At 46.0% G+C, this 26,285-nt stretch overlaps 1 protein-coding gene across 1 annotated transcript; it reads left to right on the top strand.

The window, feature by feature from the left end:
• The first annotated feature begins 19,625 nt into the window (after positions 1-19,625).
• LOC120846702 (juvenile hormone acid O-methyltransferase-like) lies at positions 19,626-23,746 on the top strand. Its single transcript, XM_040218557.1, has 3 exons — positions 19,626-20,162; positions 20,804-20,963; positions 23,574-23,746. Exons 1-3 carry the CDS (start codon positions 19,626-19,628, stop codon positions 23,744-23,746), a joined length of 870 nt encoding a protein of 289 aa, XP_040074491.1.
• Positions 23,747-26,285: the final 2,539 nt, after the last annotated feature.

Raw genomic sequence — 26,285 nt, 5'->3', positions numbered from 1 at the left:
GAAATATATCGGGACTATTTTCTCTTGGAAGACAATCCCCCATTCCCTGCCTATCGCTAAAACTTGACCAATGGAAATGCTGCATCTAGCGGTGAATGCGAACGTTATTATTGCAACACATTTTAAGCTTGTTGAAAATTAGAGTTTGAGAAAAACGTAAACTGATTGTGGTGCGGGAAACATAGTCCGCAATTGTCCTTCCAAAACCAGCGAACTATGTTTTCTCTCCGCAAGCTTGTTGCTAGGGGGTGATGCGCCGGCGCGTCGGCTCGTCTGCTTCCCGGGGCGTCTGCAGGCGTGCGTTTGCGGGACACGTGTTCCTTCTTCCCGTGGATCCCGACCCCGAAGCCAGCTTTGCCATCCTTCCACGTCAATCAGTCAAACATTTCCTTGTCATCTGTGGAATGCGACTGCGTATTGCAGTAGCAGCGCGACGGTGCGGTGCAACGAAAGGCGACTGCCGAGCACAAAGTCCGGGCCCCTTGACGACGGTCCCCGCGTGTTCGAGAGATTCCTCCGCGGGTCGGCGGTCGGCCGCGTTGGTGATGCGCAGTGACACCGGAATCCTTCGCTTGCTATTGGCTGACGCGTAAAGAGATGCCCCTCCCGTTTTCCGGGGTCATCTCAGAAAGGGGGGCGTGCCGGGGACTTTGATAGCAATTTTGAAAAGGAAATCCGCCACGCATGACCGTAATTTTATAATATTTAGGATCCTTAGGCCCTATAGATTGAGTTACCGGCATAAATAGACCATCGCAGAACGCTCCGGAGGGCCCCTTTAAGTATATTTGGAACAATACAACTTTACAGTTTGAAGGACAGCCAATAATTGAGAGTGTCACGCGATGAGTTTAAAAAGGTGGTTAGGCTTCAGATTCGTTTTTTTTTATTTTTTTATTAGTAATTACCTATCAGGGTTTGCGCCCCGAGCGCGAACAACCGATGACGGCTTGGCTCATTTACGCGTATGTGCGACGTGCGACGCCAGAGTGCACGGCTTCTCCGGGCAGATGTCGCAGCAGGTACGCGAGGCCTCGCACCCCGCTGCTCCATTTCGTTTTGTTGAGCTCTGTATTCAGCTCTGTTAATGTAGGTTTAGTGGCTATGTAATTTTTTAAAAGTTGTATTTGATTAAGTGCTGTTTAGAACAGAGCGTGGGCTGAGACCTTCGTCATATTGCAATTAAGCAACTTTTTGTCCCAGTTGCTTTTTATCATGTGCCGTCTTGACAACAAAAAAAAAAAACACAATTTATTTAACATGATTTGTAGCAGAGTGCGTTAACACACCGCTGCTCGAAGCGCCATGGAGCGATAGCTCGTGCTCCATTGCAGAACCCAGGGATCCTGGGTTCAATCCCCACCCCTGCCCTTTTCTATCTGCATAAATATCGTACAGGCGTACCGTCGTGTATTGCTAGGGCGTGATGCACGTTAAAGACCTGAGTCTAGCAGTTTACTGCACTGGGTATATGTTTCATCTACAGCTGAGAGACAAGAATCTAGTTGAGGTGTACTAACTTAAGACTGTTGAAATATACATAAAACGTACGCACTTTTATTTGTATTAGATTATATAGTTTATTCAGAAAAAAAAACATTAAGCGCATGAATGGCCCACTGCAATTAATTACGTCAGCTTCTGGAAACGTCTGGCACTATACTGAGTAAAGAATATTGGCTTACTGGACATTAGAGAGCTTTAAAACAGAAGGCCCCAGCACTTTGGGTCTTCCAAGCTTTTTGGTGGACACAAAACGTTAGGAACTTTGTTCTAAAACTCTCTATTCTTTATATTTTCAAGTTCGGGTGCAAAGGTCATTGCACTGTGGCTTTGCTTTTGGGGCTGACGAACTCTCCACACCATTGAGTTATTTTATGTCGCTTCCTGCGAAAAGCAGGATATCAATATCCGCTTGCCGCAGCAGCAATTATCTGCATAAACTACTGGATGCTCTTGGAGCGACCTGGTTTAACGACCTTGTTTTGCCATCAGACGTAATAAAAAATGCTTACAAAAGTGAAAAAACGCACACCATTTTGACTTTATAATCTCTCTATAAAAGATACAACAGAGATGAATGCGCTTTAAAGGGGCGGTGCAATGATTTTAACACTGAACGAATGTGCAGCTTGTATTTTTTTATATTGCTTACTTCGGCATAAGTAAGAGAAAAAGTGCCACCATACCCCAAAATACCTCTATTTCGCTGCGTAATCGCAAAATAAAAAAACGCTTTTTTTCCCAACCTGCGGCCACATGGTGGCCGCAAATGGAACCTGTGGTGTGGCGTCATTCGGAGTGGTTTTTGTAAGTGATAGTGTTAGGCAATTGTAAGCTTGATTTAAGGTTAAGTTTAAAAAATCTTGTTGTTTAGGCATGCAGAAACGCTTCAAAAGCCTAATATTGCCGCTAAAAGATTTGTGGCGCCATCTACCGCAAGTCAACCAAACCTGCCGTCGCCGTCATCCGTCGACGCCCGAGGCGCCTACGGCGGCTACACGAGCAACCCGGACGTTTCGTCTTTCCCTCGCCCGACGGAGTGCGTTGGTCGTGGTCCGTAGTATCGTGGTATCGTTATTGTTCCTGGTGTTTCGACCTCGACTTCGACTGCCCGCCGCGTCGACTGCCCGCCGCACAAGTCCAACTAACGTCGAGCGCAAGCATCTTGAGCTCGACGTCGCTCAGGCCGTCCGCCCATGCCGCCATGTTGGTCGGGAATCGACGGGAGAGCGGGAGAGCGGCGAGCCTGGCGAGCCGGCGAGCGCTGGGGAAACGGAAGCCAGAAGAACCCAACCGGAAACCAACGCCACTCCGAATGACGTCACAGGCGAAGCTGGTGCCGCTTCAATGTTGAGTTGAGGGGTGCCAGAGATACCAATTTTTTTTTATTTTTTCAATGAAAACTAGGGCAAGCAGGAAAGAATAGTTTTCGATCCTTCGTTTTATATGTGGCCGGGATCAATTCCCGGAATTAAATAGCCAAAGTCCGCAAATTGTTGCACCGCCTCTTTAAGCTTTTAAAGCTAAAACTTTTATGCGTTCATTGATACGTTGTATCCCGTTGACGTTGACATGGCTTTTGCCAAACTATATATTTTTCGTCTTTTTCTTTTTTTAAAGGAATTATATGTCAAAGGATTGGTTTTGACCTTCTGATTACCGACACATTAAAAAATAAGAAAACAAAACGGGATAGTGTTTTTGCGGGGACTCACCCCAGTTAAAAAGAAATATTATATGCATGCGTTCAATAAACACATAAGAGCATTTTAGATCATATAAAAACTGATGTATGTTAAACAAGATGCTTTACGAAGCTCCAGCGAATTCGATTTTCTGGAAACTACGCATAGCGCACCAAAAAAGGTTGATGTCTCCTTGATTCCTCCCCAAAAGCCTGTTTAGAAAAAAGCATTATAGTTACAAATAATTTATTATTTCATTAATAATCGAGTACTTAACTTCTTTAATTATCGAATTTAATGGCATGGTTTCAACCAGAAACAATTGGGCGTCATTAAAAAATACTAAATCAACCCACATTAAAATCATTAAGGAAAGCAGGTTTTATGACAATAAAAACAACTTTTAAAACAATTAAGCTTGGCTTTTAAGAGTGGAACGCGATAGTGAAATATATAGACATATTAAATCCCGCTCGTTCCCAAGACGTGCAAGCGTGCCTTGCGTGCCTAGTCGGTAGCATAATCTGGCTCGCAACCGAAGGCTCTCGGTGTCGAATCCTGCCCAAAATTCTTCAAATATTTCTCTAAGGCAAATGAATTACCTTATGAAGTGAAATCATTTGAGACAGGTGGCGACCTCTCATTCGCATTGCATGTCATGTTTTTTAATCAGTTCCTTTCTACGCGTGTCGTCGCGTTTCACGTGAGCGTTCTTCGATTGTTTGAAATTCCCGCGCGAGGTCATCTGGCTGTGACGTCATGAACCTATCTTCGAATCCTGGATTTTAGCGCAGGCCTCCGACGTCGGCTTTTCTGCGACACGAGCCTTTTAACGCTTCTGCGTTGAAGTGCTTAATTTGGACGCGTTTCTAGGTTTCGGTTTCTTATGGGAGCGCATCTCTGCGGCAGCAATCCCGCTCCACGTGGTCGAAACGCTCAACGTGCGCGTGCCGCCACGCATCACACATAGACTTGCGACTTCACACTAGCAGCGATGTCAAAAACTTAACCTAATTTGGCAGTCCGGACATATGTTGCTCGCTTTGGCCACGAAGAGCGGGATTGCTGGCGCTTAAATGTTCTCCGTTAAAGGACACTAACAGGACGTTTATGCTCGCCAAGGTTTTGATTTGAACGTGACTTAATAGAGCCAAAAGAGAGCTCTGTACGGGCAGAACTTTGGGTGTCCATCCCAGTCCAGCCCGTCCCGCAGCACGCAATTCATGTCCGACAGCCGGCCAGACCGGAACTGGCCCAGCCCTGCGCTAATTTTCGTGACCCGCTGATGCGCGCTTTAATTTTGCTATGAAGAGCATACAAATTGCGCGGCATGGCAGCTCACTTGCCACTGATACAGATCTGGACTGCAGTATCATCGAGCCAATGATGTCAACATCTTTTCTTCTTTTTTTTTCCCTGCTGCTTTTTCCGAACTGCGGGCCTAAGCAGCTGGTTAAAAAAAAAAACAAATTATACGTATCGTCTTTCTTTGCGAACCTGCGTATCGAAAAGGACGAAAAGAGCAGTGGCCGCAACCGTAAACAAGATAATGTGCCAAAGTTGAAAAGAAAGGGAAACGTCGCGACGGGTTTGGACAAACGACAGACGTAGTAAAGTTTTATAATGCCCGCTCCCACTTTGTACAAAAAATAAAATAAGTATACGTGGTATTTTTTATTCAAAACAGATAAAAAAAAGCGTATTTGCTGCTACGTTAATGCCGTCTTGATTATGTTCTTAGTGCTCGGCGGATATTCGAGGGGCGAACAACCGTCACTGAATGATGAGTAATTAATTCACATTCGTTAATTAACTTTTTAACAAGTAAAAATAGACACATGGTTTCAATTAGGAACGTACTGAGCGTCATCGAAAACCACTGAATCAACCCTTTTTAATGCGACTTGAAACTCGTGGAAAACTCGGGGCACCTCAAAACGTTCCACTCGTGAAGCAGGCGCAAAGTCAGCATTGGCGGAACACGGATGATTCGATTGTTATCGTGTTCGCCACAGCTAGCTTTGCGCCTGCTTCGCGAGTGGTAACTTTGGCGGGCGCCCGAGTTTCCCACCAGCTTCAAGTCGCTTTAAAAAAAGTTGATTCTGTGGTTTTTGATGACGCTCAGTAAGATCTTAATTGAAACCATCTGTCTATTTTCACTAATTATAAAGTTAATTATCGAGTTTATTTTATTGCTCATCAAACTTTGACGGTTATTTTCCACTCGAGTATCTGATCAGCTCAAGAAATATATAGCGAAAATGGCATTTAAATACAAGACGCTTTGAAAGAAATCTGATTTGAAATAAAAATATCACCCGGTATACAGAAAACAACCCCGTCTCTTGCTATGGTCGGTCAGAAATTCTTTTAGGGAGAGCACCCCTGAGGGGAATCTTTTCACTTATGCTGTGGTTGCCCGCACTAGTACGTACAATGGCTTATGCCGGCGAGGGTGCGCATTGTGTAGTCCCCTATGTGCGCGTGTTGATGAGAAGCGACCGGTACGACTGATGCGGCGCCGGCGGCGAACATGAACGGCGCGCCGCTGGTGCTCTACATTCTTAAACAAAAAAGCTAGAAGTATTTACTAGGTAAGAGCTAGTAACCGCTTGTCACATATGTCACTATAGTCGATTACAAGGCAAGAAGGTAGGAGAAGCGCCTCCCATAAGCGTGATGCGCCCGTTTCAAATCCCTCCGCAGTCGAAAGAAGAGTTAACTGGAAACGCTCCTTGTTCCGCTTCAATGGACAGATAATGGTCACAGAGTGGCGGCAAGTTGTCTTCCACCACCACTTTTTAAGAAAGTGAGCTTAGCAAGCATCGGAGGGGGAACTAAGCCCCTGAAAGCAGCCTTTGTATCTATCAGAGGGAGAGCCTGATTCCCGAAAGTCGTATTTGTTTCCATAGGAGGGGGTAAACTCTAATCTCCATCTCGTAGCTTCCACAATGCTAAGTCAAAGTCGACACATAAAGCAAATATGTACAGAAAGGCAAGAACCTCCTCGCGCGTTGGCCGCGACGTCACGGAAACGATGGGAAGTTATTAATGCGGAGGTAGCGGAGAGATATATATGATTCCCTTTGAGGGGCGATTGCCGCTACCTTCTTAACCTGTAACTTACTATAGGGACCTAGTAACCACAGGAAGTAACGGTCAAGCTAGTAGCGGTTACTAGCTCAAGAAGCTAGTAATTGTTACCATACTCAAAATAAAATCCATGTATTTTACTACCTCTAGCTAGTAACTAGCGCTACCTCCCAACGGAAGACCGGAAACGCAACCAGTCACTTGATTTCCGGTGGAAAAAAAAGGTGTGGGGTTATGCCACTTACCACCAGGTGGCAGGCGCAACAGGAAATGAGTAATCCCGATGGCACTAGTCACCGTTCAATTAAACGTACACAAAAAAGGAAGCCGATTATTTATAGTTTATTTCAATTAGTCCACATTTGCAAGTAGATACATATACACATGCACCCCCACATTTTTAGCACACAATCGACACAATGCATTGAACACAGTCAATTAAAATACACGCTTACTTAAAGATATTTAAGCGTCTACCTTTTTTTTTTTTGGCGGTTTCTACGTCTCTTGGGGTTCGGGCAAGCCAGCGGGCACGGAAGGTGTAACTAAATATCAGTGAATCATATTTTAACCGGACGACGCAGAAACCTCCACCACCTACGAGGGCGACCCGCGTTGCCGAAAGCGAGCAATATGTGACGTCTTTGGTCCTGGGCTTCCTACTGGTCGAAGCCGCTAAAAGTTTTCTTTCTTTTAGTTGAGAAACAAAATATGAGTGTCGCGAACCGTTTCAATTATGTTTGAAAGTGTTTTTTTTTTTCAGTATTTTAGATCAGAAAAGAAACGAATGCAGTTTATAAAGTACGGAAACAAGAAAAGACCCGTCGACAAACCCTCCACCATGCGGCGGAAAAAACGGCGCATACTAGAAAGGGCTAGTGGGATGAGGCTCAGACGAACGGCGAGCGTAGAAACGTCCCGGATGTACGCGGCGGCGCAGCGGTCGTATACTGGCTCGAGGATCCGACCGGTTCCGAGCGTTCCGAAGGCTTTCGGAGCGGGCTTGGCTGGCGATTTGGCTATTTGGCGGTATGGCAGCGCGAAGTGACTCCCATTCTGAACTGATCTTTACCCCGTGTTTGCTGTCGTTTGTGGCCAATGAAGTGTTATGCCGAATTAGTCTTTAATCGCGCAGGAAATGCAATGCGAGCCGCCCTGGCCGCCCGCTTCAAACAGCCTATCCAACACGGGCTTTAGTGGCGCCCTCTCGAGCCATCGACACGGAGTGCGGCAGCCGTGAGCGCTGGATAAGCTCACTGCTCCTCCTCTGGTTCAGGGTCACTCAAGCCGGGACCTACGACGTCATGAATGAGGTTATTTTTTGCTTGTTTTGGCAATTCCAATTTGCATATAACTTTTAAAGGGGCACTGACACCCCAAAGGTCGTATTTATTTTTATTGTCTAAAACGATGCAAGTTGCAGTCATAGACACGCAAAAAAAAACGCATCGCGAAAAAAAATTTTCTTGCGCGCGCGCGCGCCTTTTTATTTTTGGCGTTTGATTTTCCCGCCTCTCGCCTCCTCGCTTCTTTTGATCGGTGACGTCAAAAATCAGGAAATTTAGAAGCTTTGTAGGCGACATCTCTAGAACATTTAATTACGGCAATCCTAAAACATGCTTTTTAACGCAATTGCGAACGCACTACGGCCCTTCTTTTTGAAATACCAAAAATCGGGAGTTCGTTGTGGTGTCGTCTCCTGGATTTGTATCCTCCAACGGAAAAAAGGCGACACCGCTCAAAACCGGTCCGCGCCGCCGCTCACTCCTTTCCTCCTCGCTTTGGGTCGCCATGGCAACAGCAGGGAGTGGTGAAAGGAAGTCGACTCTCAGGTCTCCTCAATTTTTGACGTCAAGGCACCGGCGCCGATCGCGCGGGAACTTCGAATTCGGCATTTGGAAATTGTTTTTTTACTTCACGAATACTGAATTCCCAAATCTCAAATTTTGTGGGTAATGTCCCGGCATCGTTTTCAATCGTTTCCGATAATAAAAAAAAATATGATTTTGATGTGTCAGTGCCCCTTTAAAATAAAGCGAAATTTGAGAAAAGTTTATTTAAAGCGGTCATGAAACGCTTTTCCAACTTTTTCCTGTTTAGCTTTCCTCCTCAACTCATAAATCGCCCATTCCACCAAACAGTTAAAGACGACGAAAAGAAGGGAGGCCCCTCTCGCTCGGAATCTGGTTTGTGTAGCCGGACAGAGCCATTGTGCCCCTAGAAGATTAGCCCGTCGTTCAAAATTCACACAAAAGTTGCTTTCCCCACCCCGTTCACCCTGAAGCTGACAGTGCTGTTGAAGCTACGTGCTCGTTCGGCCAGCCACGCTTGCCACGTGAGCGTGGCAAATGTGGCTGCTGAGAATGAAGTCAGGTGATGAAAGGGAGGCGGCTGATTGGTCCGGCAAGCGCGTAGCTTCCAGCACAATGTCAGCTTAGGGGTGAAGGTATTAAGTAAGGTCCGGTTGCGTGTGACGTCAGTTTGGACCCGATGACGCGCTTTTGGGACCGCGGACGTATCACAGTGAAAAGGCAGAGAGGTGGCGAAGGGGAGGAGGTACGAAATAGTCCGCTCTGTTTTCAAATTTTCGCACTGAAAGTCGGGCTTTTGACTTTCTACCTTTTTTCTTTTTGTCCACTGAACGATGTGCTATTAGTAAAATCCCATTCTAAAATGATTTATCCCAACCCAAAAATCGTTTCATGGGCCCTTTAAGTTACTACGTTCAGTGCTCTCAGGTTCAGTGCAAATTAAAAACCAGTCAAAAAGTTCTTGCAGGGCCCCTTTAAAGGGACACTGACACCCCCCCCCCCCCCCCTAAGAAAAAAAATCTTTTTTTCCCTTTTTTGCCAGGCAATTAATTATGGTGTCGAATACTACCTAATTAATATTTTGCTAGAGGCACGTATGTTTTTAATAAAGTCAAAAAACGCAACTGCTTGAAACCGAAACCGAAACTTCCGCACCGCACGGAGAAGTGGAGAGGAGAGTGTGATTGGGGCGGAAGTCACGTGGCTACACCCAACCGTGTGCTTTTTTTTTTTTTTTTTTTTTTTTTTCCGCGCGTTGCAGACGAAATGCGTTCGTTCGTTGTGCGATTCTTTTGCAGTAATGCTTGTTCCGATCGCTGTTTTGTACTTCAAGATGAGTTGTTTTGTACATTTAAGTGTTGGCAATTAGTAGTGAGTGCCCGTGGTGAATTCCCGTGATCGGCTCCGAAAATAATACTCTCAAGATGTTGCGTGGAGAGCTGCCTCACATTCACATGTCCTGCATCAGAAAGTGGCATTGTGCGGCAGAGTGCACAAGTTTCCGAAAGATCAAGGGGTCGGGATAAATGGCTGGCTGCAATTCGTGTAGAATAGTTGCGCGAAGCTCAGAAAGCGGATGCTATACCCGATTCATATGATCCTTGTATTTTGTGGAAAGTGACTACATTGAGTTCGCAGAAGTAAAAAAAAAATGGAGTACCATACCATTTAGCTGAGCGACGGATTGCCCACCACAATCTTTTTTCCAGTGATAATTGTAAAAAAAAAAAAAAAGAAATTTAACGTCGCAGCATGCTTGACAAAAAAAAAAATGGTACACCCACATTAGGGATCGAACCGGTGCCCGCTGCGTGTGAAGCGGCCACTGGAATGACCGCGTAGCTTGGAACCTGTTCCGATTGTCGCCTCGTCGTCAGCGCATACTCCCTTGCAAAGCCGAACTCCCCCGCACACAAAGGCAGACACGGATAATCCGTTCATGGAAGCATGTTCCGGCTTCCAGCTGCCACTGTACGAGCGACGATGCTTGTTCACGTAATCCTTCGCGTCCTTCGGACCTTGCACGCTAGGGAGACCTCCCCTCTGTTAAAAACGTATTACTTGTCAGGCGCGTCAGGATACTGTAGTCGCCGGCGAGGACTGCGAGTCACCCTTGGGAGATCCTTTTGTTGGAGCCGGCATCAGGGGCGAAGTATACTTCGTTTCAACTTCTGTTAAACCAAAACAATTTTTTTTTCTGTTCAGTAGCGTAGCACTAGCATTGCAACGGGACGCGCAATCGTCCGGATGATCTCATCACCGTTGTCGATTACGGGCTTTATGGCGCAAAGCTACTATGTTAATACTGCGCCAACTCATCATCGTGGCGCGAGACTTGATTCGAACATCGTGGGAATAAAGAGGGGCCAGTCATAACAATCTGAACTTACAAAAAAAAAATGAAAACAAAAAAAGGAGAGTTTGTTATAAAAGACTGTCTAGCAGAGGCAAACCTGCCATGATTCGTGCTGGACACCAATGATGATAACACTCGCTCACCCTACAATGCACAGCCTGCTTCTGAAATTCAACGCTGCCTTTCCATCCAGCGCCACGGTGGAGCGTGTTTATATCTTTGCTAGGAATGTCTGTAGGAGGAAAAGGAGAAAACTCTCAGATAAGAAATTTGAAAATCAATTGTTTCTGCGAGCGAATAGACAATTTTGGAGAAAACGCAAGCCATAAGATCAGTGCAATTCTTTTGGTCTTGCGTGTTTTTTCACGAATCAAAACTGCTGTTGACTTTTAAACCACAAAAATATAAAAAGTAACTGAAAGTAACTTCAAAAGTGACTCGCTACTTTTTACAGTAGTTAGTAGTTTACTCACTCCCTATTACAAATGCGCAAATTCTACTCCACTCCAATTACTTTTGGCGTCGATACTCAGTGACTTAACTAAACTACCTTTTTTGAGTAATTTGTACATGTCTGGATGCGCCACAGAAATGCATCCATAATTAATACCGCGTGCAGCTCGCATCTTAATTTTTGTAGTACACTGACGAAAGCTCGCGTTTTTGGGGAAGATATAAGACAATTCAGAAAAACTCGTAGAATGCACAAGTTTTTTTTTTCATTAGTCCCAAAGCTACATACAGTTATTTACAACGCACATCAACGGTTTGTGACAGTGCACTGTCACGACCGAAGACAGCTCAATCAGAATCATTCAATCACCGAGCACACAGAAACTGTGACGAAGTTCTCAGTGTCAAGTAGGAGCAGGCAGAGAAAAGCTTCTTGGGGGGCGAAACCCAATCAAGTGACAGCGGCACCGGCTCGTTAGAACTATCCTCGGAGCAGTCCAGGTCCATGCACACACTCGCCCGGCCAAGCGCACGAACGTTAAGTATGCACGCCAACACGGGAACACGACAACTGCACACGACACAAGGCAAAATCTGCAGGTTTATATCGGAGAAATTAGCATCTTGCGAACTCCGACTGGCCCCACCTCGCTTGTCGTACAATGTTGCTAAGCGTCTCTTGTGAAAGAAAAACATGTTTAAAAAAATAAATTAAAAAAATAAAGAAAAAATGAACTTGCCTTGCTTTCGGAAAAGTTTTTAGTATGTCTTACGTGGCTATTTTCATCCCAGTTAAAACCAAAATAAAAATACAGACGCTCACAAACGAATGCAAACGAGAAGGAAAGTAAGTAAGCCGCGTGGCCATTCATCAACAATGGCTGCTGCGTTCACTGCAGCGCCTGGCTTCCACATCGTGCTGGTACGGAGGCTGCGATCGTTATAAAGTCAGCTCAAACCATTAAACATGCCCACTGATACAATATTTGACGCTACGATTGCGTGTGGATGCCTCCCCCTGCGATCCGAAACAGCAAGTGCGTCGCTAACGCTGGCAATGGGGTAGGAACACTGTTCTCTATTATAGTAGGCTGGATCGCGGATCAGGAGCCCGCCGGTGTGGCCACCGGCGGCTATTGCTTGACACCAGGCAATACACGCAAGTCTATGGGAGAAACGCACAAAAGTAAGAATATTGAAGCATGCACGCTGTACTCGAAGGCCAGTATTTTAAGGTGTGCTGCGATCCTTATGTCGGGTGTTTGGAGATCGAATCGGTATTTCTCAAAGCTTCAAACGGCGATTAAAAAAATGAAAGTCGTTTACAATTCCCTGTAACGCCGGCTAAAGCGCAGCTCTTGAGGAGGAAGATGGAAGCGTACTGAGGGATAGGTGACTCCTTGAGGTCACGTGACTTCAGGGGGTCACGTGACCTCAGGGGTCACGTGACCTCGGGGCGGGGTCACGTGACCTTGCGGTTACGCCGACGCCGACGGCGACGCCGACGCCGCTCAAGCCGGAAACGGGCCCCTAAGAGCTGCGCTCTAAAAATCAAACGTACCGGAGCACCTACGGCTGAACTGGCAAGCTTGCTCTTCTAGTGGAGTAAACAAAAGAACTTGCTGTGACTGAGACCATCCTCGCGGAAGCCCAGAAGTTGATGAATGACAAAGAAGCTCCATCTCGACAGCGGCTTTCCGGGAGTGAGCGAATTCCGCGTAGCAAAACCTTTCGAGCTTGTCGTCTGCTAAACCCAACTCAACGAAACCGCCTCCGACTCCGTGGTAACTCTTGGTAACTCTCGCCTCATTGAGCTGCGCTACAGCGGTCACTCTCGACAGCAACATATTTATTTATAAGAACTGCGAGGGGGGCTGTCAGTTTTAATGTTTGTACGCAAGCTGTTTGACGGGCTTATCGAAAAGCATCAAAAAAGTTTCAGTGCCGACAACAGCTTAGAAACGAGGGAAACGGCACTTTTTTTCGTTCTTCCCATAGAGTTCCATGCATTGGCTGGTGTCCATCAATGGCCGCCGCTGGCGACAGTCAGCCCCAGTAGCCGAGACCGCGGTCCGTGATCCAGCCTACTACAATAGGGATCAGTGGGTATGAAGCAAGCACCGCCACCTTCTCCACGCCTTTGCGGTAATAAATAGCAAGTAAAAAGGTAGTAACCGTCAGAAAAAGGTAGTAAGGATTGCATTTGCTAACGTTTTACTACCTATCGCGCGTTTGAGGTAGTAAATCGCTAGTAAAAGGTAGAAACACTCGGAAAGACGTAGTAACTGGTGCAGTTACTAGCTTTTCACTAGCTTTTCTTTTTAAGAGTGTAGATGATCATTCACGGCACGAAAACAGATATAAAAGCACACGCGCATGCTTCCAGCGTTTGGGACTCGCTTCCTCACTTTGACGTTCAAAAAAACAAACAGCAAAATAAATTGGCCAAAATTGTCGTTGCCGTTACACCAACGTTTTTAGAGTAGGTATGGCGCCTGGAGCGCGTCTTCGACTGGTGCGTTTAGGGTCCTATGTTGCCCACACATGGAAAATGGTCCCGAAGTGGCAGCAAATGAAATCACAAAAGCCCTCAATGTCATGCTGCTGCAAGTCGCAATCCCGGCGGTCGGTCCCAGAAATGCTAACGAGAAGCTGCGAGTACCAAGAGTCAACGTTTGCCCGATCGAACACGTGCGTCGCTGTCGTCACGGCGTCCCAACTTCTGGCTGCGGAGGCTTCCGTGGACTGCCACACTGACGAGCGACCTGCAGCAGAACAGGCGTCTGCCACATACACCACAGCTGTTGGGACGCCGCCAGGATCGCCACTGGCGACAGGCCGACAGCGTGACACGTCTATGACGTCATCAGGCGGAAATAGACGGATCACTTCTTTGAACGCAAAACATCAGTTGGTGACGGGTTGAAGGCACCAACAGTCAGGCCTCATTCACACAGCCGGCGTTTCGCCCTGTCCCGGCGAAAGCACCGTGGGCGCCGTGCCGAAAACGAGACGGTGCGGGGACGCAGGAGTGTTCGAACCAGCGGCAACGGAGCTGCCGGCGGTGTCTATGGCAATAGATGGACGCTAGTGGCTCAGTGGCGGCTGTGTCCCCTCATATTGGGTGGTAGCTTGTGCCACCTAGCTTAGAAATCTTTCTGCACCTTTCAAATTCCGCGTCGAACGTTTGTATTCTGTCAGCCTGTATAGCCGGTATAACCTTTTATATCGTGTGCAATTTCACACTTCCCTCGATCTCTACCACCAATCTTGTAATCACGTATTTCTGGCTGCTTTGTGGCGGCGTCGAGCACCAAATGTAGCGGAGTATCGGCGTCGATGGGCGCAGCCACAACTGTTTTGTTCCTTGGAGCTTGCGTTTGGGTCGACGATAACGATCCTGCATGTTTCAAAACATTTTATTTGTCTCCACGTTTCGAAACAAAAACGACAAGACCCACCGCGAGCACGTTTCACATCTATCACTCCTTACGCCGCATTTCGTCCCTGATGATCGACGATTGTATTTTCTTTCTTCGGCTGTCCTTCCTTAAAATCGCGCAAAGGAACCGATGTGGACTCACCATTTCGAGAAGCAGCTTGGAGGTAACTTCAAAGCTCCGTACGTTCGTTGTTCAAAAGCCGTAGACATCACGCAATGCGCCCGTCGTCTCGCTGGCCTCCCTCCTTCCCGAAACGAGCTTTGTTGTCTTCGTCGTTAGGGCACAGAACGGTCAATTCCCCCTGCCGCGGCCGTGCCCATGGTCACCCAACTTTTGAGAATCCGCCAGATTCAGCGAAAATTTCCTATCTGTGATTGGCCTTCCCTCGATGCAGCGGGGCGTCGGCGATCCCGGTCTCTCGCCGGTGCCGGGGACGTTGAACGTCCTCGTTCGGCTTATTTCGGGTCCGGCGGCCCGATTTCGGCCGGAAACCGGTCCCAACACCCTCTCCCCCGGCGGAAAGGACGGCCGGCGCTTTCTCCGGGCCGGGGAAAAAACGGCTGTGTGAAGGAGGCCTAAAGGCACGACCACATGGCGTCGCGGAGGCCTGCGGCGCGACGGTCGGCGCTGCCGCTTGCCACCGAAACCAGTTTTCGGCTTCAACGGCGCGACGTACGGCGCCGCGCAGTCAACCGCTCCTTGCGCGGTTCAGAGCTCGCCGCCGCTCGCCGCAGAAGAGAGGAGCCAATGGGAGGTGACGTAGATAGTGACGTCGCGATGCCGTGGCAACTCTCAAGCCGGTCCCCCGCGCGTCTTTTGCGTTCCGAAGGACGTGTTTCGTGTCGTCTGCTATTCCTATTTCCCCCCGATGCCTTCCGCAACACAGCGGTTCTTTGAAACTGTACGACTGTCTTTCTTTTTATATGACAAGACGCAGCCAGACTACCTAGATAATGACGCTAAGAACAACCGCTGGGAAATTATAGGAGAAGAATTCGGAATTACAAGTGAGTTTCTCCGTGGCACTTGTTGCATGTCGTCTGTGTTTTAACGGATGTCGTGTTGATTTGGTGACACTTTCGAACGTAGCCTTCATATCTGCGTGCCGCCGGGGCAGCAAAGCACTGACCAGTTCTTCGGTGTTTCGGTAGAACCAACTCGGCCGGACCGAAAACCGACGCCTCCTTCCCTTCAGAACGCGGCGACGTCGCAAGAGCAACGAGCAGGCTACGATAATCACATTCACGCTGATCACCAAGTCATCATGGACTCCTACCATGTAGTCAGCGAGTGCGGTTTTGATGCTGATATATGCGAAACATGAGAGCCGAAACGGAAGAATCTAACGAGGAGCAGACGACGAAAGAGCGGGAAATCCGACGGGAGGTGCGATCGCGAGATCCAGTGCTGTCACGTGACGCCCGCAAAACGAAGGCCAATGTGGACTCCTCGCGTTGGGACGCCGTACGGCCCCGTTCACGCTAGTGTGGTCACGCCTTTACGGTCAGTTGGGAAACTCCCGGGAGGCAGTGGCTGTATTTTGCGGCGCTTCCGATAGGAGCCGCTGGCTTCCCGTTGTGATTTAAGCGTGCGTCCCGCGGTCATGATATCTCCCGGCCGGGCGCTTAAAAGCATGAGACTACGATAGTGCGCTACTTGGAACGCGGTAACGGTTTTCTAAAAGTCCCTATCGTGCCATATGAGCTACCTAGTTTACCAAACGGACGTGCGAGCAGAAAATTCCGTTATATGATCGACTCAGGGCAGCGTACTCTCATGAAGCAAGTACTTTTTCAAAATTTTTGCAAATTGGAGGTTCATTTAAAAAAAAAAAAAAAACTCTTTTATTTGGTTGATGATTTCTCTAGCTAGCTTTTGCAGTGCTTGATAAGGGAATAGAAATAGAAAATGTAATATTTTGTTTGTATGGCAGCTGTAAAAGCTTGAAATTTAATTTCGTTTGACTATTTTGTCAGTAAATCAACTTACTCTCAAAAATACACCAATTCGAAATTGGCGCCTCTTATTTTTTAATAGAAACCTGCGAACACACTTACTCTCTGATAAACACTTTTAACGCAATTATTTATATGGAACTTTTTTTGGGAGAAATTTGCCAATATGACATTTTTGGACGATATTTGTCAAAATTTACCAGCTCTTCCGCGTGACCTATGTAAGGTGTCTTATCATATTTAGTATTTTCAGAAAGGTTAGAGTATACTCCTCCTATTGATAAAAAAATTTATGTTTTGTGTAAAAAAGAAAGGGCAGTATTTTCTTGTAAAGCAAGGACTATTTCAAAAACTTTTCGGATCGGAGGTTGATATTTTTAAAAGGCCTACCTTTTATTTGGCTAATTGTTTTTCTCTAGCTTTTTACTGCAGTGCTTTCAAAAGTAAAATAAACAGAAAATGTAATATTTTGTTTGTATTGCGGCTATAAGAACTTATATCTTGGTTTTTGTTCATTAGTCGCCCACTAATACAAGTGACTCACAAAAATACTCAAAGTCATAATTAACGCGTCCGAACTTTTAGTGGCTACCTGTAAATTCATTTAATAATAGAAGACGCAAACGGCCAGTTATGCTAAGTAAGCGTCTAGGTCAAAGATATTTTTTTTTAATTGTCCAATTGTTTCTTTGCAACAATATTTGATGAAGTTCAGCAAGCTGTGCTGTGTGACCTAATCAATCTATTTTTATAATCTTTACATCACAGTAAAGCTCCAATTGAGCTCCTTCTTTTCAATATAATTTGAATATTTTGCTGTAAACATATAATGCGGAACATTTGCCAGAAAAACGAATATTTAGAAAAACGCGCCAGTTTAAAGTATACATTTTCTAAAAAAAATCCACCTTTTATTTTTTTTTTTATTCAGTGTTAGGTAGTGTAGCAGTCTGTCATGAGTTAACAAGAGAAATCGTAATGTATTATTTGTATGGGCGCTATTAGGACTCGAATCTCGTACTATGAGAGGTTTGAACTGCACTTCGCACAGATGTTCAGCTGAATTTTGACCTATCTAAGGTATCCTATTTAATGTTAGTACTTACCTCAATATCTGAGCGTAAAAGCCAGTGAAGCAACAATATTTATCCAAACTATATTTATTTACTTGGCGCTGGGGTGATTTGCAAGGTGTGTGAGCTTCGCACCATGTATTGAAGGAGAAGATACGTAACATGTAGAATGCCGGACAAAATTAGCTCAAGAGGAAAAAGTCCAAGTAACCCGGCATAAATCACTGAAAACAGAAATGAAACCAAAACACATGATAAACACATTTGAAGCCTTTCGGGCTAAGAAATGCTTGTTGTTTTACGAGAAAGTCCGTATGTGCACAAAATAAACCGCACTTTCTAAGTGTCAGATACTAAATCGTGCATATGCATATGCACTCCATATCTGTTTGACATAAGAAAATATGACAATTACACATCTAGTTCGATATTTCAAACAAAACATGCGACACGTAACCAGAGCAGCAAAGTAATATTTCATGTTGGACCCTAAACATGTTCATTTGATGAAATATATAAAAATGTGTTGATTAAATGTCTCGTTTGCGCCGAATTAACATAAAATACATTCCCATTTAATACAAGTGTAAACTTTAAAAAAAAAATGAACACCGCCAAATGTCGTATATTTTACCAGTGGACGACGCGGTACCTTTTCAATATAGCACGGCTCTGTTCACACAAAAACAGTGATAAACACCTGGGGTAGAGATAGGCATCTTTCGATGCAGCAGATTTTGAGACTATAGCTTGATAAAATTCTGAGTCAGTTTTCGCTTTGTCCACAATCCAGTCAGTCTAGTGTCAAAGTCTATGGTGCGTTGTCTGCTCACCTAGCGCTCACTCACACGGGGACAAGGATAAACGCACTGTTGAAACGGGCCGGTCCGGCCAGATCACGGTCCCACCATTAAGACCTGCCTTCTCTGGGGTTTGGTAAACTCTTTCTAAGAACACAGCACCCCCCCCCCCCTTTCCTCCATTGCTTTGCTCCGCACATCACATCATCCCAGCCAGTTAAAGGACACATGCAAAGGAAAAAAACATTTTTTTAAACAGCTTAGATGGAAAAAGGATATCATAAAACGATTTTACAACCAAGAAAAAAATTTAGAGCTACATTTACGGCGCTATACGAATTTGTACTTCGCGCCAGCGGGCGCCGCGGAAAAGTGGCCCTTATTTATCACGTGACGGGCCCATATTTGTCACGTGGTGCTTGCGCTCTCTCGGAAGCTTCCTATGGCCTCTAAATGTAACTTATTCATCTTTGTTTGAAGTATAACAAAAAGTGAAATACGTTTACAACTCCCTGTAATGCCAAATTGGAGCGCAGCTCTTGAGGAGGAGGAGGGAAGCGTACTGAGGGGAAGGTAGACCCCTCCTCCGCCTCCTCCCTCTCCTCCTCCTCCCCTCATTCTTTAATATGCTCCGGGGGGGTCACCTGACCTCGTGAGGAGGGGGTCACGTCACCTCGGAGGGGGAGGTGTCGCCTGATTTCGGGGGGGGGGGGGGAGGGGGGGCGGGGGGGTCACGTGACCTTGGAAGGAGTCACGTGATCTGGGGGTCACGTGACCTCGGGGGTCACATGATCGTGGGAGGGGTAACGTGACCTTGGGTTGACCTTGGTTACGCCGACGGCAACGGCGACGCCGCTCAAGCCGGAAACGGGCGCCTAAGAGCTGCGCTCTAAAAACTGATATGAATATGTAACTTTTAGAGCCCAAAGGAAACTCCTCAAAAACCGCAAGCAGACGTGATAGACCTGTGCGCCGGTCAGACGACGGCGGCGGCGCCCCGAAGCAGACGAACTTGTGTGGCGGCGGCGACGGCGGCGTGGAGAAACGTGTTGAAGCGGCGTTCGCACAACGCTCAGCGTGCGGCGGAGACGCAGCGCGGTGGCGCGCGGGCCTACCACGTGACCAGCGACGGCTCCCGCGAGCGCCAACTACAAATTCGTATAGCGCCGTAAATATAGCTCAAAAAATGTTTTTCCTGCGTCGTAAAATCGTTTTATGACATCGTTTTCCCATCTAAGCTGTCTAAAGAAATGTTTTTTTCCTTTGCATGTGTCCTTTAAGAGGTGCTCAGTTTCCTAAATGACGTAATAAACCTCCGGCCACCTGCAGGAAGCAATTCCAATATAAAGAGCGAAACACCCGTGTGCAATTCGGGATAAAATGTATAGATGCGTCAGTGTTGGCTATATAAGCCGGTTCTGATAGGATTGTTAATAGTTCCGGATCCGTCATTATGGCCACAAACAACGAAACCTCGATCACTTTACTGGATGCGAAGCGCTACAATGATGCTACCGCAAAGACATGGTTCTCGTTTGCCGTCGATGGACTGGAAGCGATGAAGGGGACCTACGACAAGGACGCCAGAGATGACCAGCAGTTTCTTGAAGTGGGTTGCGGTCCTGGACATATCACGCGTTACTGCCTGCTTCCCCGCTGCTTGCCATGCCGGAGAATCGTCGCAGTAGACGTGTCGAGGGACATGGTGGAATACGCGCAGACGCACTATGCCCATCCAACGATCTCCTACGACATCCTCGACATCGTAACAGATGACGTGGTCGACTTCGTCAAAATGTATGGAAGGTTTGATCGCGTCTACTCCTTCAACTGTTTCAACTGGGTAGAAAATCAGGAGAAAGCGTTCAAAAATCTTGCAGAGCTAATGGAACCAGGAGCCGAATGTTTGTTGTGGTTCTTTGCTGCCAGTCCACATATTCGATTTCGGCAGAACTTAATCAAGATGGCACGTTGGAAGAAGTACGCGGAGGTGAGTAGCTGCAAAGCAAACAGGGTGAATATGGTTAAGTTAATCCCGAACTTCATGGCAAGAAAAATTTTACGCCAAATTGCTAAGTGTTGCTACGTGCTCTTGGCCGCAAAAAAGAGCACACTGTAAATATGTTATAATATAATATCAAGATATCCTCAGCAAGGACTGTGGAACATACTCTTCTGTAAAGCCGGTAGTAAGGATTCAAAATGCGTCATTCGATAGATGCTTCTTAGGGTTATTTTATAGAGATGTCTTTTGGCATTGTTTGATGCATAATAATTTTTCGAAAACAATTACTGTAGTAATTTGCACAGTTCAGAACCAATCAATCAAAAATAGCAAGAAAAGAAGCATATAGATGCTGAAGTAAAGACCCTCTGGTGGGCTTATTTGTTGTAGTACTAGACATATCTAAGTGAAGGCTACTTCTGATATAAATCAATCTACCATTATTTCTGCACGAAATATTTTGGGTAAAATTTAAAATCTAAATCTAGTTGATGGCTGAACTTTATATTGGTGTCATGTCTTTCCAGGTTTTGAGAAGCTGACTAAATTCCTCTCACATTTGAGGAAACGCATCTACGTTCTAGAAATAACTGTTCTGTAATGTGTTTCTTAACGTTCTCATACAGATCTGCAGAAATTATATTCCTCCCACCATCGATATGAATGGACCAGACGAAATTCTTCCCTACATTTTAAATCTTTTGAAATCCGCTAACCTTACACCATCTGTATGTGAGGTAACCAGGGAAGCACCCATAAAATATCCAAGTCCCAAGACCATAACCCGTAAGCATTATTTCGCTTTCCTCGCCAGCTCTGCTGGATGATGGAGTCGCTGTTTATAAAAAGTAACAAGAATCTTTTATGCTTTCATTCTCATGGGACTGGTGGTCGGGATCATCCCAGGGAACGAACATTGACACCAGAAGAGTGTTTTTTTTATAACGGGTACTAAGCATGCCTCTGTAGGAATGCTCTTTTCTTTTCTCCAAAATCCGATGAACTGATTAAAAACATAAGAATGATGACAATTATTCTAGTACACTCAATATGTAAATACATACTCCAGCTATTCCTTTAGCCCAATGACCGCACAGACTTAGGCAGTCATTAGGACATGGCATAGGCGTTTGGATAAAAAGCATACAAAAGCCTGTACCATGTCATATTAGCTGCCCTAATATGAGCGGTATTTGTGTGATAGAGTACGTATTCTATATGTCTATGGATTCTGTGTATATTTAAAAAAATCCATCCCCTCTACGAGGGGCGTACCTCTCGTATTGGTTTCATTTTTATTACTTTCCTAAAGCTACCGGTCGCATAGAAGTCGGCATACATATCCACCTTATAGACATAATCCTCCTGGAGCCCAATGCACTCGCTTTACGTGCCTTTGCTGTTCCATTGATTGCTTCAATGGCACGGGGACGCTGATCGAGTATCTCGCTTTACTTTGCCCTGATTTTGCAGATGTAGGTTTGCGAGATATCCGCAGTGCTCAGCGTGCCACGAGGATATTAATTCGTAATGTCGTTTTCTTCGTCTCTGTGTGTTGATTGTTTTTTTTAAACAATGGGAAGTAAAATCCACTTCCAATGCCGCACCAAACTTTCACGTGCGCAATCGGACAGTAAACAGTCTTGCCTTGAGCACACCCTTTGCATTCAATACTGATAACAACATTATTAGTTTTGCAGCTAAACAATGTATCAATTTGTTTAAAAATAAGTTTTTAACGGTCTATAAAAAAAACACGCAGTTTGTAGCGTTAGCTACACTGGCCAAGGTTCAGCAATGTTGCGTGGCCCTCGTAATTGGGGAGCCGTGCTCATTATGCGAGCCATGCTCATTATGCGAAGCGCGCGATGGCGGCGGCGAAACTCCGCATAATGAGATAGGCGCCGCGCGCTCCGCATAATGAACACGGCTCGCATAATGAGCACGGCTCATTATAAGAGCCACGCGAAGCCGCCGCCGCGGGCTCCGCTGCCGCCGCGCCCACCTCGCCCGCCTCGCCGGTCTGCGCATTACAGAGGAGTGACGTCATAGCCGCGGCGGACGCACTGGCGCCGCCGCGTGCCCAGCTGTGCGCCTCCGTTGCGCTGTAGCCAAGTCTAAAGCGCGAGACACATGCGCGTCAAAACTGTCCGATCCGGCGTGCGAACTGTCGGGAAGATGGCTGCTCCGAATCGCCGCACAGGACGGTTCGCGACACATGGTTTCCGACGCGTCGTTGCGTCGCTCCGTTCAGCTCCGCCCAGTTTCGGGTGTCCTTCTACCAAATGGATAAATGGATGCTAATGGCTATATTTATAACGGGCGGTAGCTCGCGCCACCTAGCCTAGAAAAATAAATACTTCCCTCGCCCTTCTTGGTTTTTCCGACTTTCAAACAAACGTAATATTTTTATTACATTCTATTAAAGTTTGCGTGTGTGAAGATTTTCCGTGAGGCTATTTTTCTGCTCAACATCACTTAACCGCGAAGGAACGCAGCGGACCTTAGAGCCATCCCAGCGAAACGAGCACTGCGTACAAATCACGTGACTACGTACCGCGCGCATTGCTGAGTCTCTCCCCAAGTTCACGTGACACTCACATGACATTGGAATGGCTCGTAGCGTCCGCTGCTGTCCATCCTAAGGTGAAACGGAGTATATTCGGGTTTCGACGGGCTCGATCGGTCCCAGAAGGCCGGCTTGCTTTGGCGCGCGAAATCAGCAGCTCGTTCTGTGCGCGCGGGAAAACTCGGTGGCGTCCGTTTCCTTCACTACCACGACTCGCCTCGCGTGACGCACCGCGCACCGCCACATCCGCTTCTCCGAACCACGTAGCGCCACCGTAGCGCCTCCTCGCCCGATCGGTCCGAATGCCACTTGACAACATGACCTTCGCCATCCGTGCTCATTGGCTGCGGCCACTGCGGCCTTCCGAAAATCGGACCGTGCGTGCGGCAATATCTGGCAAGTTGGACGCACGCCGGCGCCGGACGGAGGCCTCGTCCGACGCTCCGGTGCGACGAAAACCCTCGCCCTCGGACGTCGTTCCGGCGGTTCGCACGTCGGATCGGATGGCTTTTTCGCGCATGTGTCTCGCGCTTAACGCTGCACCGGAGCCGCTTGATAGCGCCTCTCATTTTGTGCGCATAAGCTCACACTACGTATATCCTGGCATAGCCGAGCTAAGCCACCATAATTTTTTTTTATTCAGTCCATTGAATTTGTTTTTTTTTTTTCCTCAAATCTCTGATGCTTTACTTCATTATATCATAAAAACAGATGGAGATGTTGGCACTGATTTCCCATCGCCAGTTACCTTAAGCAAGTGTATGACGTATTCAGGTGTCTGAGCTATAACGTTTCACACGTGACGTCTATTCATATTTATTTTTCAGACGAGCTGATGGCAATGAATCCTTTGACAACATTACTAACCGGGGCAGAGAAATTGAAACTTCTTGAAGATGCGAACAAAGAAGCTATCAAACTTTGGACTATGCAAGAAACCTATGAAACTCCAATAGAGTTTGACGTTGTCAGATTGTGTGCATTTAAGCCTCAACAATGAGTCAAATCGAAAAGACACGTGTTTCCAATTTTCTTTGGATTTACGTTGTTTTTCTCTACAAAATAATTACGTTACGAAGCGGCACAGAATACACAACTGAGTATTTGAAAGATATACACTACGAGGTATATTGAAATATATAGTTTCTGCTGCACGCAATCGCTTGCAATATTTTTATTATATTAAGAACAAAAGTAACTTGAGTAAATGTTTAATTTGAATTGTTCAACAAATTGTCTATATTACAAGAAATAAAAGAAGCATATTTTGCTCTTCCGTTTGGAATTACTTGGTCTCCAGACTTCTACCTCGAACCTGGCGTTGCCTTAAAAAAGTTGTGAGCCATATCATCTAATGCTATGGAAGATATCAGGCTCAAAAAATGAGAGAGAGAAGAAAATATAGATTGATTGAGCGTGTTGGTTTCTAATCTACGATAACCAAAGAGGGACATGGAAGACAAAGTGTCTGTGGACATGGAAGACAAACAGTCCAGTCTCCCATGTTCCTCTTTCGTTATGGTCAAAAAAGAAAACCATTCAGTAGGCGAAAAGCAAAAAAATATATATATATAGAATTTATTTTGCGTTCGTGAGAATAATTGTCAATGGTACCTGTCTTATTCGAGGTTAAAATGCAGATACAACTGGACTTTGTCAGTGTTAATGACAGGAAAGTTCGAAGTCCCCTCAGACTTGGAGTACAGACGCCGCCTTTTCGGAGCGGCAATTTAACCGTTGCATACAGTACGATCGTACTCGAAGAGGAGAATATATATTTATTTATGTATCTAATATACTGCAGGTAATGTCAACAAGCAATTTCGGCAAGCAATTCCACTGTTCAACTGTTTTGGGAAAGAACGATCTTCAAAATAGTTTATTTCTGGCAAAGTATGTTCTAATCAGTTTAGAGTGATTTAGTAAATATTTTGCACTTGATAAGCTAGATATGATGTGAACGAGAGAAGAAATGAAACTTTTGTCTGGCGGTTTGTTTGTGTAGGAGGAGCGGCTCCAGTTCCAGCTGCTTTAGCATATTAACTATTGATCATGAAGATCGATAGTCTGAGAAGATATACCGAACAGGAAGACATTTGATACGCTGCACCTCCGTAATGTATGTATCAAAATGCCGATCCCGTGCGATTGAGGCGTACTGTAGGACTGGTCAAACTAGAGAATGGTATTCTTGAAGCTTGGCATTCGTAGGACAGCCCTTTTTTTTTGTTCGCAAAGAGCAGTTTCTTCAATGCCCTAGATCACTTGTTATTTAGATGTTCGTTCAACGTAAGGTTATTTTTTATTGTTACGCCAAAATACTTCACAGACGAAACAGTCTAAATGCACTGGAGTGAAATATGATAGGGGTACGATATGATAATTTTTCTTTCTCGATACAGTCCTCGCGACTGTTTTGGTAAAGTTAATTTTCATACTCTGCTCTCCGTACCAGTCCGCAAGCTTACAAAGTTTGTCATTCAGGAGTGTCTGACAGGAAGTGATCGTGATAACATAATAAATGGCACCATCTTCAGCATACTATTGGACGGTGACACTTTAATTCATATGATTGGCAATGTTATTTATATAAATTAGAAATAGTACAGGCGAAAACACGAAGCCTTGCAGGAGTCCGAACAAAACCTGTAGCACCACTTAGACCCGTTACATTCCATACATTGCGTTTGACTGTGTAGGTGTAGTCACGGGTGGTGACCGAAAGAACCGTGAATAAGCAGGAAGAAATACACGTTTAATTTGGCGAACTTGTTCCCAAAAACAGAAAAAAAGGACAGCGTCGCAGGCGTCGATGGCGGCGCAACTGCAGGATCAAACGCTGGGGCGAGACTGACTCTCGCTCGCCTTGCGGAGTCCCTTATGTACCCTCCTGGGTTTCTGGATGATTCGGCGTAGAACTTCCGGTGCGTAGAACATTTGGAACTCGATCAGACGAGAATGTTCTCATACTTACGAGAAGGCCACGTTGAAAGAGTAAATAAAACGACAGTCCGCTGACTGGAATCGAACCTACACCTTCCGCGCGACAGTCAAGCGCGGTAACGCACACTCCGCACGCACGCGCTTACTCGCAAACGTGCGTGACATTACTCCCCCCGTAAAAAGCGCATTGTCTCGATGCGACCTGCTGGGAAATAAAAAATTCGAAACAACCAAAAATAATGGCAAACTACGTAGTCTTGTGCAACATAACCCTATTGAGCGTATTATAAAACACAATTCACAGTCCTATCGATCGTAGTACGGCTTGAGGCGCACGACGTGGACGACTTTCGGTCGTGGAGGCCGGCGTGATGAAGTCCGTGTTCCGTTGGTCATTACCTCGTAGTTCAGATCCCCAAGTCGACGAACCATTTTGTAGGGTCCAAAGTAGCGCTTCAGGAGTTTCTCGCTGAGACCACGGCGGCGAATCGGTGCCCACACCCGCACCCTGTCTCCGGGCTGCACTCTAAAAAAAATAAGTGTCGATTTAACTCTTTTTGGAGTGTAAGTGGCTTGTCACAGAATCCACTCTTTTA

The sequence above is a fragment of the Ixodes scapularis genome, unplaced genomic scaffold (assembly GCF_016920785.2).
Source record: "Ixodes scapularis isolate PalLabHiFi unplaced genomic scaffold, ASM1692078v2 ptg000044l_1__unscaffolded, whole genome shotgun sequence".
Taxonomy (NCBI): domain Eukaryota; kingdom Metazoa; phylum Arthropoda; class Arachnida; order Ixodida; family Ixodidae; genus Ixodes; species Ixodes scapularis.
The sequence above is the reverse complement of the archived record's forward strand: the minus strand, read 5'-3'. Positions and strand labels throughout refer to the sequence as shown.

Coding starts and splice junctions, on each gene's coding strand:
- LOC120846702 (XM_040218557.1), top strand. CDS start 19,626: ATGGCCACAAACAACGAAACCTCGATCACTTTACTGGATGCGAAGCGC. Junction 20,163..20,803: donor GTTGGAAGAAGTACGCGGAG/GTGAGTAGCTGC, acceptor GTTCTCATACAG/ATCTGCAGAAATTATATTCC. Junction 20,964..23,573: donor AAGTCCCAAGACCATAACCC/GTAAGCATTATT, acceptor TTTATTTTTCAG/ACGAGCTGATGGCAATGAAT.